The 15138-nt window shown below is 35.1% G+C and overlaps 3 protein-coding genes and 1 non-coding gene across 9 annotated transcripts; 2 read left to right on the top strand and 2 right to left on the bottom strand.

Annotated features, from left to right (window-relative positions):
* Positions 1 to 647: 647 nt before the first annotated feature.
* Y50D4A.6 (uncharacterized protein) lies at positions 648 to 2100 on the top strand (the record flags this gene model as incomplete). Of its 2 annotated transcripts, NM_001269066.2 has the most annotated exons (3): positions 648 to 1016; positions 1582 to 1706; positions 1959 to 2100. In NM_001269066.2, the coding sequence occupies 3 exons, from the start codon at positions 875 to 877 to the stop codon at positions 1965 to 1967; spliced, it is 276 nt and encodes a 91-aa protein (NP_001255995.1). The 2 variants fall into 2 exon arrangements, with proteins under 2 accessions (NP_001255995.1, NP_001300264.1); NM_001313335.1 differs by lacking the exon at positions 648 to 1016 and having other exon boundaries at positions 1603 to 1706; positions 1959 to 2025.
* Positions 1857 to 2103, bottom strand: anr-58. Its single transcript, NR_102007.1, has one exon.
* Positions 2104 to 2775: 672 nt separating this feature from the next.
* Positions 2776 to 3845, bottom strand: wrb-1 (Guided entry of tail-anchored proteins factor 1; the record flags this gene model as incomplete). 2 transcript variants are annotated; one of them, NM_001269064.4, is made up of 4 exons in its annotated part: positions 2918 to 3018; positions 3075 to 3441; positions 3489 to 3599; positions 3834 to 3845. In NM_001269064.4, the coding sequence occupies 4 exons, from the start codon at positions 3843 to 3845 to the stop codon at positions 2918 to 2920; spliced, it is 591 nt and encodes a 196-aa protein (NP_001255993.1). The 2 variants fall into 2 exon arrangements, with proteins under 2 accessions (NP_001379795.1, NP_001255993.1); NM_001392472.1 differs by lacking the exon at positions 3834 to 3845 and having other exon boundaries at positions 2776 to 3018.
* On the top strand, positions 3790 to 15041 carry Y50D4A.4 (Mic1 domain-containing protein; the record flags this gene model as incomplete). 4 transcript variants are annotated; one of them, NM_070991.9, is made up of 9 exons in its annotated part: positions 3790 to 4192; positions 4258 to 4368; positions 5132 to 5298; positions 6813 to 6934; positions 7012 to 7152; positions 11158 to 11582; positions 12548 to 12715; positions 13299 to 13584; positions 14769 to 15041. In NM_070991.9, 9 exons carry the CDS (start codon positions 3824 to 3826, stop codon positions 14864 to 14866), a joined length of 1887 nt encoding a protein of 628 aa, NP_503392.3. The 4 variants fall into 4 exon arrangements, 3 of the variants coding, with proteins under 3 accessions (NP_503392.3, NP_001300263.1, NP_001300262.1); NM_001313334.3 differs by lacking the exons at positions 3790 to 4192; positions 4258 to 4368 and having other exon boundaries at positions 5219 to 5298; positions 14769 to 14866; NR_132500.1 differs by lacking the exons at positions 3790 to 4192; positions 4258 to 4368; positions 5132 to 5298.
* Positions 15042 to 15138: the final 97 nt, after the last annotated feature.

Raw genomic sequence — 15138 nt, 5'->3', positions numbered from 1 at the left:
GTGCGAAAAGGTAGTTTTTTTGAAAGCGGCCGACACGTTCGGGAGTTCTGCGCCGCACTATACATTCGGATACATGCGGCGTAAGGCCGGCGGCGATGCCGTTGTGGCGACTTTTTGGTAACCGCTGACCGGCCGACACGTTCGGGGTTCCGCGCCGCACTATACATGCAGCGTGTGACCGGCGCGGCGACCGCTGAGGCCGGCGGCGGCGCCGTTGTGGCGACTTTATGGTAGCCGCTGAGCGGCCGACACGTTCGGGGTTCCGCGCCGCACTGTACATGCGGCGTGGGTGGCAGGCGCGGCGACTGCTGAGGCCGGCGCGGGCGCCGTTCCGGAGATCACATGAGCGCCCTGCATGAATTTTCTAATTATTTTATTATTTAATTCGTACTAATGCCATAATAGACATGCCATTCAGTGTGTCTTCAATCTCTGCAGATGCTTTCCTTGCAGTAACCTCGGCCACGGATCGGCGGCTGTCGGCTGGCGGCGCCAATTTTCCGAATTTTGCCCCATCAGAGCAAATTTTTCGGCTGGCTGTACCAGCCGCACACCCTTGGCCTAGGCCACATTAGGTCCCCCGCCCCCCCCCCCCCCCCCCCCCGTGCGTGGCGTTTTACGAGACCATCAATGCTGAGAATGCGTATTGTGCAACATATCTGACGCACATTACATCTCCTAGCGAAGACCACAGTAATTCTTTAAATGATTACTGTAGCTCTGATACGGGAACGTAAAATTCAGAGAATGCGTATTGCGCAACATATCTGACGCGCAAAATATCTCGTAGCGAAAACTACAGTAATTCTTTAAATGACTACTGTAGTGGTTGTGGCGATTCGAGGGCTCGATTTTTGAATTATGCGCGTCAGATATGCTGCGCAATACGCATTCTCATAATTTTGTGTTCCATATATGGGCCCTGCCAAGACCGCGTCCAACGACCGGCCAGCAGGCCGTCCGGCTGAATCACAACGACTGGCACCGCAAACATTGGAGACGCCGACAGGAAGAAGGTTTTTTTTTAAATTTTTTTTAACATTAAACTTATTGAAATTAAGAATGTTCAAAAACTTAAAATTGAAAAACGTAAAACATAACTCTAGAATACGTCAAACCCAGCTAATTTTCTGCACAGAAGACCCAAAAAATCAGTTTTCTCCGACTACAGCAACCCTACAGCACCTCCTGAGCACTTTCTCAACACAAAACTCGGCAAACTTTCTTTTCGAAACCCAGCAGAAATAGTAATCCTAGAGAACAACTAGTTTTTTCTAGCTTCATATTTCACTAAAATTAAATTTGTAATGTAGTTCCCGATCGATTTTCCATCGTAATTCACTCGAATTAGTTATTAAATATACTTTCTTATCGATTTTGCGTCCTAATTTTCAAGATTCATACGGAAAGAGTGGGTAATATAAAAAAAATGGTCCCTGGTTTGATTAGAAACAATTCTAACAGCGCAGATCGATAAAACTTGAAAATTAGGGCGGAAAATCAATGAAAAAGTGCGTTTAATAACTAATTAGAGTGAATTATGACGGAAAATCAATCGCGGGAAATACATTTACAATTAAGCCCGTGGAGCCAACGCGTCCGATGACTCTGATGGATTCGATGATGAGAATAGCGATGATAATGGAGATGCTGATGGAAATGTCGATGTCGATGCACCCGGTCCGAGAGTCCCGAAACTGGAGGAGGTATGAAAATAGGAAACGAATTTCTATTCGCAATATACATCAAGCCTTTCTGTTCGTTTTCAAAGCCGAGAAAACGAGCAGCATTTCGTGAAAAATTGAAAATTTTCTGTTTTCGAATTTTAAAATTCTAAAAATTCAACAAAAAAAAAATCAAAAAATTTCGATTTTATAGAATTTCTAAAATTTGAAAAACGGAAAATCTAGAATTTTGAATTTTCAAAATTCGCTAGTTGCATAATTTATTACTTTCAGCAATGGTAATCATCTGCATCGTCGGCTCTTCTTCACATCCACTTCTCGCCCTTTATTGATCGAATAGCTCTTCCTTGTCTGTGTAAAATTCTTTCATTTATTTTATGTCGAATCGTGATATCAATAAATAGCTTGATTTGAAGTGGAAATTCTTGGCGAAGATGTTGAAAAAAGCCGGTAGTTAGTCTGAAAGTTAGATTAATTACTTATAAACGCGTATTTTAAAGGCGGAATATCCAATTTAGCTTCTGAGTCCTAATAACTATCTTCAAAAAATTAGTGAATTTCATTTTTGCCCGCTTAAGTTTTTTAAATGCGCGCGCAAAGAAATGAGTCCCCACGAAAAGGGAAGCAGAACGAAAAGGGGATCTGCAAAAAGGGGATCTGCGAAAAGGGGAGATACGAAAAGGGGAGATACGAAAAGGGGAGCAACGAAAAGGGGAGCTGGCACTGTGCCAAACGCACAAAACGCAATTTTTCTCACGCAACGCACGTTGATTTTTGAAATTTTCTTCTAGAAGATACGCTTAACAACACGCGACGCGTAACATCGGAGCATCGTTGTATCGTTTTCTTCGAGAAAAATAGCGTTTGGCACAGTGCCAGATCCCCTTTTCGTTGCTCCCCTTTTCGTATCTCCCCTTTTCGCAGATCCCCTTTTTGCAGATCCCCTTTTCGTTCTGCTCCCCTTTTCGTGGGGCCTCAAAGAAATTCTCAGTGGAGCGCGCTTACTTGGTGTCGATTTACGGGAGCGTTTCAGTTTTTCAGCGTGTTTTTACGATTTTTATCAGTTTTTTTTTTTGAGAAATAGAAATGTTTTGTGTCAATTTAGCATTTTATTAGCTCGCAATTTGAATATACAATTGTATATTCAAAAAAAAAATATTAAAAGACCCGAGTCGAGAGAAATAGTCATGAAACAGGAAACAGGAAAAAACAAAATTTAAAAAAAAATTAGATTAATCAGTCTTCAGGTCCGATTTTCTGAATGTCTTGAGCGCCAGATTTAGCAGATGGATCATCAGAAATGTGAGCGCGAATCCGGAAACTTCGGCGAATTCTGAAAAAAAAGAAAAGAAATATTTATATTTAAATAATTAATTCATTAATTCATACCGGCCGGGCAGGAGTCATTTCCGAAAACCGCTGGGAATCGAACAAGTACGTTGAAAGGCCAAAAAATAGTATCCGGAATGCAGTAGGCAGTGATGGCGGACACGTGTCTCAGAAGAAAAAGTGCGGAGAATTGCATAAAAACTTTGACAACTGTGTCGATTTTCAAGTTCCTCGAGTTTTCAGACGGGCTAGCGGCTTCCAAAGCAGCTAATTCTTCGCTGGCTTTATTCATTTCTCGATCCTTCTTGAAATATCGTGCAAATTCGGCGGTCGGAGAGATTCCGTGCAGCTCTCGCTTCAAATCGGCAATTTTTAGCTTCAACGCGACGACTTTTGGGCTGGGCTTTGGCTTGGACAGTGATTTGATCTGAAAAATATATATTTGTGATTTTAGAGTAATAATATCGAACAAACCGTGCTAGAAATGGTGGAAACAATTTGTGAGCTATAAATCGCAAATGTTGCAGAACAGATTACAGCGATGACATTGAAAATTGATATTTGAACCGGTTTCGACTCGTCCATCTGAAAATTAATGTGAAATTTATTAATTTTGGACATTTTGGAAGCAAAAATCCGTAATTTCTTAAGAAATATAAATTAAAATTAAATATAAAACAACGACACTCCGAAATTCCGCACAAAGTCCGCAATGTGTTTGCGTACTTTGCATTTTAATTGACGACATTTTTTTCTCTTTGGTTATTTTTTATCTATTTTTGCAGAAAAAATAATAAACATTAAAAAAAATGCTCGAACTTGGCGCCTCATTCATCCCGTTCGAACCAGACCGCTCCTCTCACGACGGAAACATCACGCGCAACTTTTTCGACTGCTCCAGCCAGCGAATATGCACAATGAGGAACAACGGGGCGCTGGGACTCACTTCGAAATCGCTGAAAAACGATAAAATAATGAATGTCCGAACAAAGGATCGCGGGGAGCCTTCTACTGTGAAATTTTCGCCCGATGGCCGGCTCTGTGCGATGCAACGCACCCCAACCACCGCAGACGTGGTTTTTTTGGAAAAAACCGAGACTTCTCTGTGTTTGGAGTTAACAGTCAACACAAAGTCGAAAGAACCATTGCTGGCAGTTGAATGGGTCACTAATAATCAGGTTGGTTGGAGCGAAAAAAAATTGTAAAAAAATCAATTTTCGCCTGAAAAAATCGATTTTTGCAGCTCCTCCTCGTGAACAACCATAGTGCCGAATTATTATACATTAATGAGGATAAAAAGTCGTCGAAATTGTTAAAAGCGACAAATGTCAACGCTGCATGGGCAATTTATTATGTAAATTCGAACAATTTGTCAAGATTTTGGCGGCGCCAGTGGAGAAATTGCTTTAAAACATGCCTATGGTACCAAAACGACCAAATATCATGGTAAAAAATTGGAAACTTTTTTATAAATTTTATATGATTTTTTGAAAATTGAAAAAATCTCAGTTTTTGCCTAATTCCTATTTGAATTACCGCCAATTGGATTTGTTCGATGGAGCGCGCTTGCACGTATTTAAATTTATTTATTTTATTTGTTTCTTATTTTCCACCGATTTTTATTGTTTTCGGTGTATTTTTGCTCGAATTTTAGAGAAAAGGCCAAGATAAATGTAAATTTTCGATTAAAAAGCACGCTTACAGGCGTAAAAATGACAAAGTAACGATTTTATACGATTTCGAACCTATTAATATAATTAATTTCACTAATTTACGCCTGTGAGCGTGCTTTTTAATCGAAAATTTGCATTTATCATGACTTTTTCTCTAAAATTCAAGCAAAAATACATCGAAAACATTAAAAATCGGTGGAAAATAACAAAAAATAAAATAAATAAATTTAAAAACATGCAAGCGCGCTCCATCGAACAAATCCAATTGGCGGAAGTTCAAATAGGAATTAGGCAAAATCTGAGATTTTTTCAATTTTCAAAAAATCATATATAATTTAGAATTTTTTTTTTGAATTTTTTAACCATGATTTTAGGCCATTTCGGTAATTTCCCCACTGGGCGCACTCCACCTTTAAATTTAAAATTTAAACACATAAATTTCAGGCGCCCAGTCAGCTGCTTCTCATCGCAAATGGCCAGTCTTGTTCATATCTTCAGCCATTCGTTGTGACGCACTCCCAGTTTACTAGAATGAAGGGGTTTGAAGTCGATTTTGGAGGATCCATATCGAAGGAGAACTTTCTGGAAAAAGACGCGGCGATTGCCACGATGTAATATCGCTTCCATGGAGCGCGTTTGCTGACCCTTGCCGTTGAAAATTGCAGTTTTTTAAAAGCTTTATCACAATTTTTTCGCGCAAATTTGAACGAAAAATATTATTTTAAATGGATAAAATCGAAGGTTTTGGGCAAGGATACAAAATGAACGAAAATCAACGTATTTTTAACTCAAAAACTCTTTACCGGTTTTTACCGGATTTTTACAATTTTCAACTGAAAAACTCCAATTTTTCCGGAATTTTTACGATTTTTAGCTTTAAAAAACTCAATTTTTTCCGGATTTTTACAATTTATAGTTGGTGGGCGGCAAACGGGACTTCCGGCGAATTGCCGGAATTTAAAACTTCCGGCAAATCGGCAATTTGCCGAAATTTAATACTTCTTGCGAATCGGCAAATTGCCGGAATTGAATATTTCTGGCGAATCGGCAAATTGCCAGAATTGCCGGAATTTAAAATTTCCGGCAAATCGGAAAATTGCCGGAATTAAAATTTCCGGAAAATCGGCAAATTGCCAGAATTGCCGGAATTTAAAACTTCCGGCAAATTGCCAAAATTGAATACTTCCGGCAAATCGGCAAATTGCCAGAATTGCCGGAATTTAAAACTTCCGGCAAATGCCAAAATTGAATACTTCTGGCGAGTCGGCTAATTGGCAGAATTTAAAATTTCCGGCAAATCAGCCAATTGCAGGAATTGAATAATTCCGGCAAATCGACAAATTGCCGGAATTGAAAACCTCCAGCAAATTGGCAAATTGCCGGAATTAAAATTTCCCTCAAATCGGTAAATTGCCAAAATTTGAAACTTCCGGCAAATCGGAAAATTGCCAGAATTGCCGGAATTTAAAACTTCCGGCAAAATTCGGCAAATTGCCAAAATTGAATACTTCTGGCGAGTCGGCTAATTGGCAGAATTAAAAACTCCCGGAAAATCGGCAAATTGCAGGAATTGAATACTTCTGGCGAATCGGCAAAATGCCAGAATTGCCGGAATTTAAAATTTCCGGCAAATCAGCGAATTGCAGGAATTGAAAACCTCCAGCAAATTGGCAAATTGCCGGAATTTGAAACTTCCGGCAAATCAGCGAATTGCAGGAATTGAATAATTCCGGCAAATCAACAAATTGCCGGAATTGAAAACCTCCAGCAAATTGGTAAATTGTCGGAATTTAAATTTCCGGCAAATCGGCAAATTGCCGGAATTAAAAATTCCCGGAAAATCGGCAAATTGCAGGAATTGAATACTTCTGGCGAATCGGCAAAATGCCAGAATTGCCGGAAGTTAAAATTTCCGGCAAATCAGCGAATTGCAGGAATTGAATAATTCCGGCAAATCGGTCAAATTGCCGGAATTGAAAACCTCCAGCAAATTGGCAAATTGTCGGAATTTGAAACTTCCGGCAAATCGGCAAATTGCCGGACTTTAAAATTTCCGGCAAATCGACAAATTTTGCCGAACGACAATTGGGATTTCCACATTGAAACAATTATTCCTATTTTTCAGATATGGCAGAGTTTATGTGCTAGTGTTCAAATACAGTAACCGGAACGCCACAGTGCTCGATCTCTATGAATTGCCATTTGATGCGGCTACAGGACCCAGTTTCAAGCATTCATTAATTTTAGGTGCTGAATAAAATTAATTTAAATTTTTTTTTTAATTTATAAAAATAAACAAAAAATTAATCAAAAATAATTTTCAGGATTCAATGGTGGCTGTGGTATTCATGTAATCGATAATTTGGTCGTTGTACATCACCAGGCGTCGCAAAAATCGCTGATTTTTGATATAAGAGTCAGCTCGCCGAGCAAGAGTCATTCACCTCTTGTTGTCACCACAATAGGTACTTGAACGACGACTAACGGAGCTTTTCAGAAAATTATTTTTAAAAAATTTTAAAAAAAGGAGCAACACATGTTCAAAAATTTAATCTATTTTTCGAAAAATCAAAAAACTAATTCGAAATTTCGAAAAAATTTTCCAATTTTTTTTTAAATTAAAAAAAAAGTTAGAAAATTAACTTGAAATTCGATTTTTTTTACCAAATTCTGTTTACATTGAAAATTTATTGATTTTCTGAAAAATTGAAAAATCAATAAAAAATTGATGAAAAAAAAAACTAAAATTTTCATCAATTTTTCGAAAAAAAAATTCAAAATATCGGAAAATCGAAAGTTATTAATTTTTGATTTTTTTTTAAATTAAAAAATGTTTGTTTTTCGATTAAAAATTTCGATTTTTAAAAAATTAAACCGATTTTATTCTAAAAAATCGAAAATTTTTCGTTTTTTATTTAAATCGGAAAACAAACATTTTTCGATAAAAAAAAACGAAAGACAAAAATTTTCCAAATTTATTCATAAAACCGAAAAACGAAAATTTTTCGTTTTTTTTTTAAATCGAAAAACAAAATGAAACCGAATTTTATTTTTTGAAAATCGAAAAAAAAATCGATTTTATCAAGAAAAAACCAACATATCGGAAAATGGAAAATGATTAATTTTCGATTTTTAAAATCTCGAAACTCGAAAAAAATTAGTTTTTCGATTTTATTTTTATAAAAACGCCAAAAAATTTTAATTTTCCGATGTTATAAAAAAACCGAAAATTTTCCGTTTTTCTACGTAAAAACGAAAAAATTTCGATTTTTTTAAAATTAAATCGATTTTATTTAAAAAAAAAATTGAAAAATCTCCGAAAGCCGAGATTCACAACGGAGCTTTTCAGAAAAATATTTAAAAAAAACCAACTATTTTTAAAAATTGTTTCTGGAAAATTGAAAAATCGAAAAAAAAATTTTGGCATAAAATTCGATTTTTTTAAAAATCTGATTTCGTTTATATTGAGGAGAAAATCCATGAAAAAACATAAACATTTCTTTCAAAAAAGAGGAAAAATTACCAAATTTTAATATATTTTTGGAAAAAAAAAGCAAAAAATCGGAAATTTTTCGATTTTTTCAACATTGAAAACTGGAAAAAAATGTTTCAGAAAATTGTCCATAAAATTCGATTTCTATTGATAAGAGAAAAAATGTTCCGTCTAAAAAAGAAAATTTTGGTCAATTTTTCGAAAAAAAAAATCGGAAACGCGAAAATGATTAATTTTTGATTTTTTTTAAATCGAAAAAAATTTTTACATTTTTTTTTGAAAAATCGAAAATTTCCAATTTTCCCTTTTTTTTTTGAAAAAATTGGAAAATCTTCGTTTTTCGGTTTTCGATTAAAAAAAAACCAAAAAGTTTTCTATTTTCTGCCAAGCAGCCTCTAATAAATGCCGAGTGTACAGACTCCGCCCCTTTTTCGCGTTTTTTCGCGTTTTTTTTGGCTTGCGAAAAAATGTCACACTTCGTTTTCATTAATAACTCCTGAACCGTGTGACTTCATGCTCTAATATTTGAAATCCTACTAGAAATATTTTGCCCCACAGTGGAGCAGAAAACGGCACTAAGTTCGGAGCAAAATTGAGCCCAGGACAGCTTTCCCCAGTTTGAAAAATTTTTTTGTTGCTCTTTTTACCCCCAAAAAAGCATGTTTTAATTGAATTAAAATTCGGGTTTTGCTCGGTTTTGTTCCAAATTTCTGTGCAACATACTACTCAGAGAGTCTGATTTTTTGAAAAAAAGTTTGAGTTCATAAGTGCAAAAGGAAAAAAGTTGTGATAAAACAAAAGGCCAAAAAATGACATTTTGCCAAAAAAAAATTTTTTTCCGAAAAAGTAGTTTTTCGTCTTTATCTCAAGTTCTACTTTATCTTTTTTTGATATTTGTTTTGTTTACCCCACGTAAAAAAGTACGCTGAACACGATTTTTAACTCAGAATTGGAAAATGTTCTATGAGTCGGCCGAGCAAGACGAATAAGTGCCAAATTTTGCACACTTTCTCATTTTCGCGAATCTACTTTTTCAATCATAACTCGGTCAGTTTTCAATTTTTCTTAGTTTTCCAAAAATTGACGTGTAGGTCTCATCAAGACGCATCGAGACATATAAAATTTGTAAAAAGTTCAGTGGGAAAATTTTTCAAGAAAAAAATAATTCAAAAATTTAGTACTGGGGGGAGTGGTTTCCTGGGTCCCCTGAACATTTTTCCACTAAAGTTTCGCGGAATGTATTTTTAATTCATAGTTTTTGATTTTATTTAATGGAAGATGAAGTTTCGTCGCGTTAGCAATGCTCTGCCAAGAGATATTATTTTTTTTTCAATTTTCAGGCCAAAACTTGTTTTTTTCTATACATCTGTCTGTGTACAAGATATAGCCCTCAACTGTACGTCTCCTTTTCGGGAATTCAATAATGAGTACAATCCTGTAATAAAATTTTCAAAAATTAGGTTTTCCGCTGACTTATCAGTGATAAACGGTTTTCGAACGTCTTTTCCCAAATAGTCATATTTGAAGAAAGCGGAATCGAAAGACGACTTCCTCCAGAAAATTTTCTTCCCTACATCCCGGTTTGAGGTGTCTCCCGCATGGCCGAGTGGTTAGTGCGTATGACTGCAGAAATTTTGGTAGTTGGTTCAATTTAGTGACAAATTTTTTTGTTTTTTGTGAGTAATCGGGATTCGAATAGAAATACTCGATTTTATACAAAATATGGGTACGTCTCCCCTAATATAAAGCCTCCTCAAACTTCAATCAATCAAAACTCAGCTTTAACTGATTCATCGGGTGCGTCTGTTTTTGGTCAAACCGAACTCAAAAATCAAGAAGACATTGACCCACTGAAAATTTCACGAACCCTCTAACAGGTTCGAGGCGAAGCCGAGAACCTACGCCCGGCAGGGGGACTCGCCTTACACCCCCTACAACTGGCGGGCCCGCAGGGCCCGCTAGTCCTTTTTATTGTTAAAAAATCGAAATTTTTAGTTTTTCGTTTTTTAATCGAAAAATGTTTTTCTTTAATTTTATTTTTAGAAAAATAAAAAAATGTTCGATAAAAAAAACGAAAAACGATAATTCTTCGATTTTTTAAAAAATAAAATCGATTTTATTTTTTTTTAAAACCGAATAAATTTTAATTTTGCAATTTTAATTTAAAAAATTGAAAAAAAATTTTAGTTTTTTTGATTTTCTTAGCAAAAAAGTTTCGATCAAAAAACGAATAAAATTTGATTTAAAAAAACCAAAAATTTTCGATTTTTGGATTAAAAAAAACCGAAAAATATTAGTTTTTCGGTTTTCACTTTTATTTTGAAAAAAAAATTGAAAATTTTCAGTTTTTGAATTTTATATTTAAAAAAAACCAAAAATGTTCGTTTTTCGTTAAAAAAAAAATCAAATTTTGTTCCGATTTTATTTTAAAAAAATTGAAAAATTTTCGTTTTTCTATTCAAAAAAAATTTTTTTTTTTTTAAAAGCCGAAAAATTTTAATTTTCCGATTTTCTTTAAAAAACGAAATTTTTAATTTTTCTATTTTATTTAAAAAAAAAAGCCGAAAAAATTTAGTTTTCCGATTTTATAAAAAAATTTAAAAAAATCGAAAAATTTTAATTTTTATATTTTATTCAAAAAAAAATCGAACGTTTTTCGATTTTATTTTAAAAAAATTGAAAGTTTTATTTTTTCGATTTTATAAAAAAGTTAAAAAACAAATCGAAAATTAAAAAAAATCGGAAATTTTTTAGGTTTTCAATTTTCGATTTAAATATAAAAATTAATTATCTTTGACAAAACCGAAAATGTTCGTTTTTAGTTTTAAAAAAATCAACTTTTTTTCCGATTTTATTGTTTAAAAAATTGAAATTTTTTTGTTTTTCGTTTTTCTATTCAAAAAAATTTCGATTTTCGATTTTATTTTATATAAAAATCGAAACATTTTAATTTTCCGATCTTACAAGATTTTTTCAGAATCCCATCCACAACACCAGCCACCTCCAGCTCTCTACACCAATTTCTGGTTCACCTTCCTCCCCGACATCGTCATTGATTCGTCTGGCGGTGTGATGTACTCGATTCGTCTGAAAAATGAGCACGCTCAACTCGAAATCGCCGACAAACAAACGATGCTCGAATATTTGGCGAGACGGAGCAACGAGAAGAAGCTGTTCGTGACGACATTGTTGGCTTGCCTCAAAGCTCGCGCTCTGTCTCTCCGACAAATCCGGAAAGTATTCGCAATGCTCACAGGAGTTACTGGAAAATCGTCTGCTAGTGAAAATTCAGTTGAAAATGGCTCTGGAAGTAGCCAGAAGCCCGTATTAGACTGCGAGAAATACGCGAGTTTGGCAGTGACGCAGCAGGAAATGCAAAGCTCTGTTCTCATTCCATTGAGGGTGAGGAGACCTTCCTACATAAAAAATATTGAAAAATCGTTATTTTTCTTATAGAAAATCAAGTTTTTTTTGCAACGGAAATTTTAAACTCCGGCAAATGGCCAATTTGCCGATTTGCCGGAGATGTTCAATTTCTGCAAATTGTCGATTTGCCGGAAATTTTCAAATCCGGCAAATTTCTGATTTGGCGGAAATTTTCATTTTCAGTAAATTTTCTGTTTTGCCGGAAACTTGCAATTCCGGCAAATTGATAATTTGCCGATTTGCCGGAGATGTTCAATTCCAGCAAATTGGCGATTTTTGACGGAAATTTCAATTTCGGCAAAAAGGCGATTTTTGCCGGAAATTTGCAACTCCAGCAATTTGCCGAATTGGTGGAAATTTTAAACTCCGGCAAATTGGAGATTTGCCTGAATTTTTCTATTCCGGCAATTTGTCGATTTGCCGGAAACTTTCATTTTTTAACTTTTTTTTTTTTTTTTAATTTTTAACAGTTATTTTCGGTTTACTGGGACTCCACTTTCGAGAGAAAAATAAAAATCAAAAAAGAATTGAAAAATCAAGAAGATTTTGAAAATCGAAAAAAAAAATTACTGAAAAAATAGGAACAAAACACCCAAAAACTAGGTTTATGCAACAAAAAAAAACTTTTTTAAAAATCAGCAATTTGCCAAAAATGACAATTTCCGGCTAATCGGATAATCGGAAAAATACTGAGCTTGCCGGAAAAAACAGAAACTGCCGAAAATTTCCGGCAAATCGGCAAACCAGCAATTTGCCATAAATGAAAATTTCCGGCAAAACGGCAATTTTGCTGAAAATAAAAATTTCCGGCAAATCGGCAATTTTCCGGAATTGAAAATTTCCGAAATAAACGGCAGCAAACCGGCAATTTTTCGATAAATTTTTTTTTGTTGCAAAAACGCCTGTATTCTACTGTGTAATAAAAAACTTGCCATTTTCAGGAAGAAGTATCGCTACCCGAATCATACGTGGCAAATATTATGCTCCAGTATCTACGGTCGCTCTTCGACGCAGAAATAACGCCAGAAGCCTACCTAATTGAAATGGTCGTTGAGACACTGGCCGAAGCTGGCGAGATGTCGAAATTACAGCAAATTGTCACCTATAGGGTATGATGGGTATCGGATATGTTTTAAATTAATATTATTATTATTATTATTATGGGGACACAGAATTCTGAGAATTCGCAAAATATCTCGCAGCGAAAACTACAGTAACTCTCTAAATGACTACTGTAGCGCTTGTGTCGATTTACGGAGCTCATTTAAAATATATTAATTGTACGAAACAACTAAATATATGATATATCCGCCATGGAAATTCGTTTCGAAAATCGAGATCCCGTAAAAAAAGGCACAAGCGCGCAACAGTAGTAATTTAAAGGATTACTGTAGTTTTCGCTACGAGATATTTTGCGCGTCAAATAGGATGTGTGATACGCCGTATTCTCAGAATTTAGTGTCCCCCGTAATAACTTTTAAAAAATTCGATATTTTTATAGTTGAAATCTGGAAGAAACTGCTATGTATAAAAAACGACTAAACTATAAAAACATGTAGAGCGATTTAAAGATGAAGAACCGAAATTTGAAATTTAGTTTTTAGACCCAAAAAAGACCAAAACTACCAAATTTCGTAATTATACTTTCTGAAAGTTAAAAAAAAAAGTTTAAAAAAAAATTCTCCTTTTCAGGTTATTAACGACTCCAAACCATTGGCATTCTTGTTACTATCCTACGAAGCTCGATGCTCGACACTTTTCCAATCGGGAGTGGATATTCTTGCCAGAAACAAGGCTAGCGATGAAATTGTTGAAGTGATGCTCGAGAAAAAGCAAATCGTCGACGCATTTCGATTTATCGATGTACGGAATCTGAACGATGCTTTGATCCCGAAAGTTGTGGAAGCTGCCAATCAGCACTGCGTTCGGCAGACAAGATATGCCATTAAAGAGCATTTAACAGAGAAAAAAGCTAAAGGTAGCTAAATAATAATATACACGTGATGTCAGATTGTCCCATAACGGCTTGATCTACAAAAAAGCGGGAATTTAAAGACACAGAATTTTCAACTGATTTCGCATGGTTAAGAACGCGATGACGTTACATTTGTCTGGGGAAAAAATTCCCGCATTTTTTGTAGATCAAACCGTTATGGGACAATCTGACACCACGTGAATATAGAAGCGCCGAAGTTTGAGACTTTGCTTTTTCAGACCCAAAATGGTCCAAAACTACCGAATTTCGTAATGAGCCATTGTGAAAATTTTTCAAAAAAAAGTTATGTCCGCTCAAAGTTTTGAAAAAAATTGTGTATTTTTAGCTAAAATCTCAAATTTTGGCAATTTCTCAGTGTCGCAGCGGTTGGAACTTAAAGGTGAAGTACCAAAATCTGGGAAATATAGTTTTAATTGACTCCAAATTTTCCCCTGATTGCGAATTTCGATGTGAAAAAATTCAAAAAAAAAATTTCCCTAATTATATATTTAAGCTTGAAATCACGAATTTCGTCCGCATCATTTTTTTTCAAATTCACGCCTAAATAAATTCCGCATTGGAGCGCGCTTGCATCGTTTGATTTTTTTTTGTTTATTTTAAAAAATGTTTTTTTAACCAGTTTCTTCCGACAAAAATATTTTTGTCGGAAAGAAATTTTTTTCAAAACAAAACCGATAAAAACTCGGCAAAAATGAATGAAATTGGCTAAAAAAATTAATTTTGGCGAAAATAAATATTTAAAACATTTTTAAAATAAACAAAAAAATCAAACGATGCAAGCGCGCTCCGATGCGAATTTCTTTGGGCGCGAATTTGAAAAAAGTGATGCGAGCGAAATTCGTGATTTCAAGCTCAAATATAAAATCAGGGAAATTTTTTTGAATTTTTTCACATCGAAATTCGGAATCAGAGGAAAATTTGGAGTCAATTAAAAATATTTCCCAGATTTCGGTACTCCACCTTTAAGTTCCAACCGCTGCGACACCGAGAAGTTGCCAAAATTTGAGATTTTAGCTAAAAATGGGTCATTTTTTCCAAAACTTTGAGCGGCCATAACTTTTTTTAAAAAAATTTTCAGAACGCCTTATTACGAAATTCGGTAGTTTTGGACCATTCGGTACTTCACCTTAAAAATTTTCGACATTACAAAAATGTCTAAATTTCAGCCTCCCTCTATAAATCGATTGGCGACGAGCTGTACACTGCCGAGGAAGTGAAAGGAGCCAGCGAAGAGCAGGCCACGTGTGCTCTGTTTGAGATTTAATTTGGTTTTTATTTCATTTGTCTGGTAAATTAATGGTGCTCCCCTACTTATGTATATGTGATTTTACGGTTTTGTCGAGGTGCTATGTAAGTGATTTTGTCGATATTTTGGATTATTACTATTGAAATTGTTTAATTTTTGCGTAATTTGTAAAATGAATAAAACATTTATTGTATTCCCGATGGCGTTGTGTTTAGACAATTTGAGAGAAAGAACGCTTCCGAGAAAGAATGAAGATTGAGAGTGGGGTAGCATTCTTATGCACAGGCTTC

Source organism: Caenorhabditis elegans, chromosome V (genome assembly GCF_000002985.6).
Source record: "Caenorhabditis elegans chromosome V".
NCBI classification, from domain to species: Eukaryota; Metazoa; Nematoda; class Chromadorea; order Rhabditida; family Rhabditidae; genus Caenorhabditis; species Caenorhabditis elegans.
The sequence above is the reverse complement of the archived record's forward strand: the minus strand, read 5'-3'. Positions and strand labels throughout refer to the sequence as shown.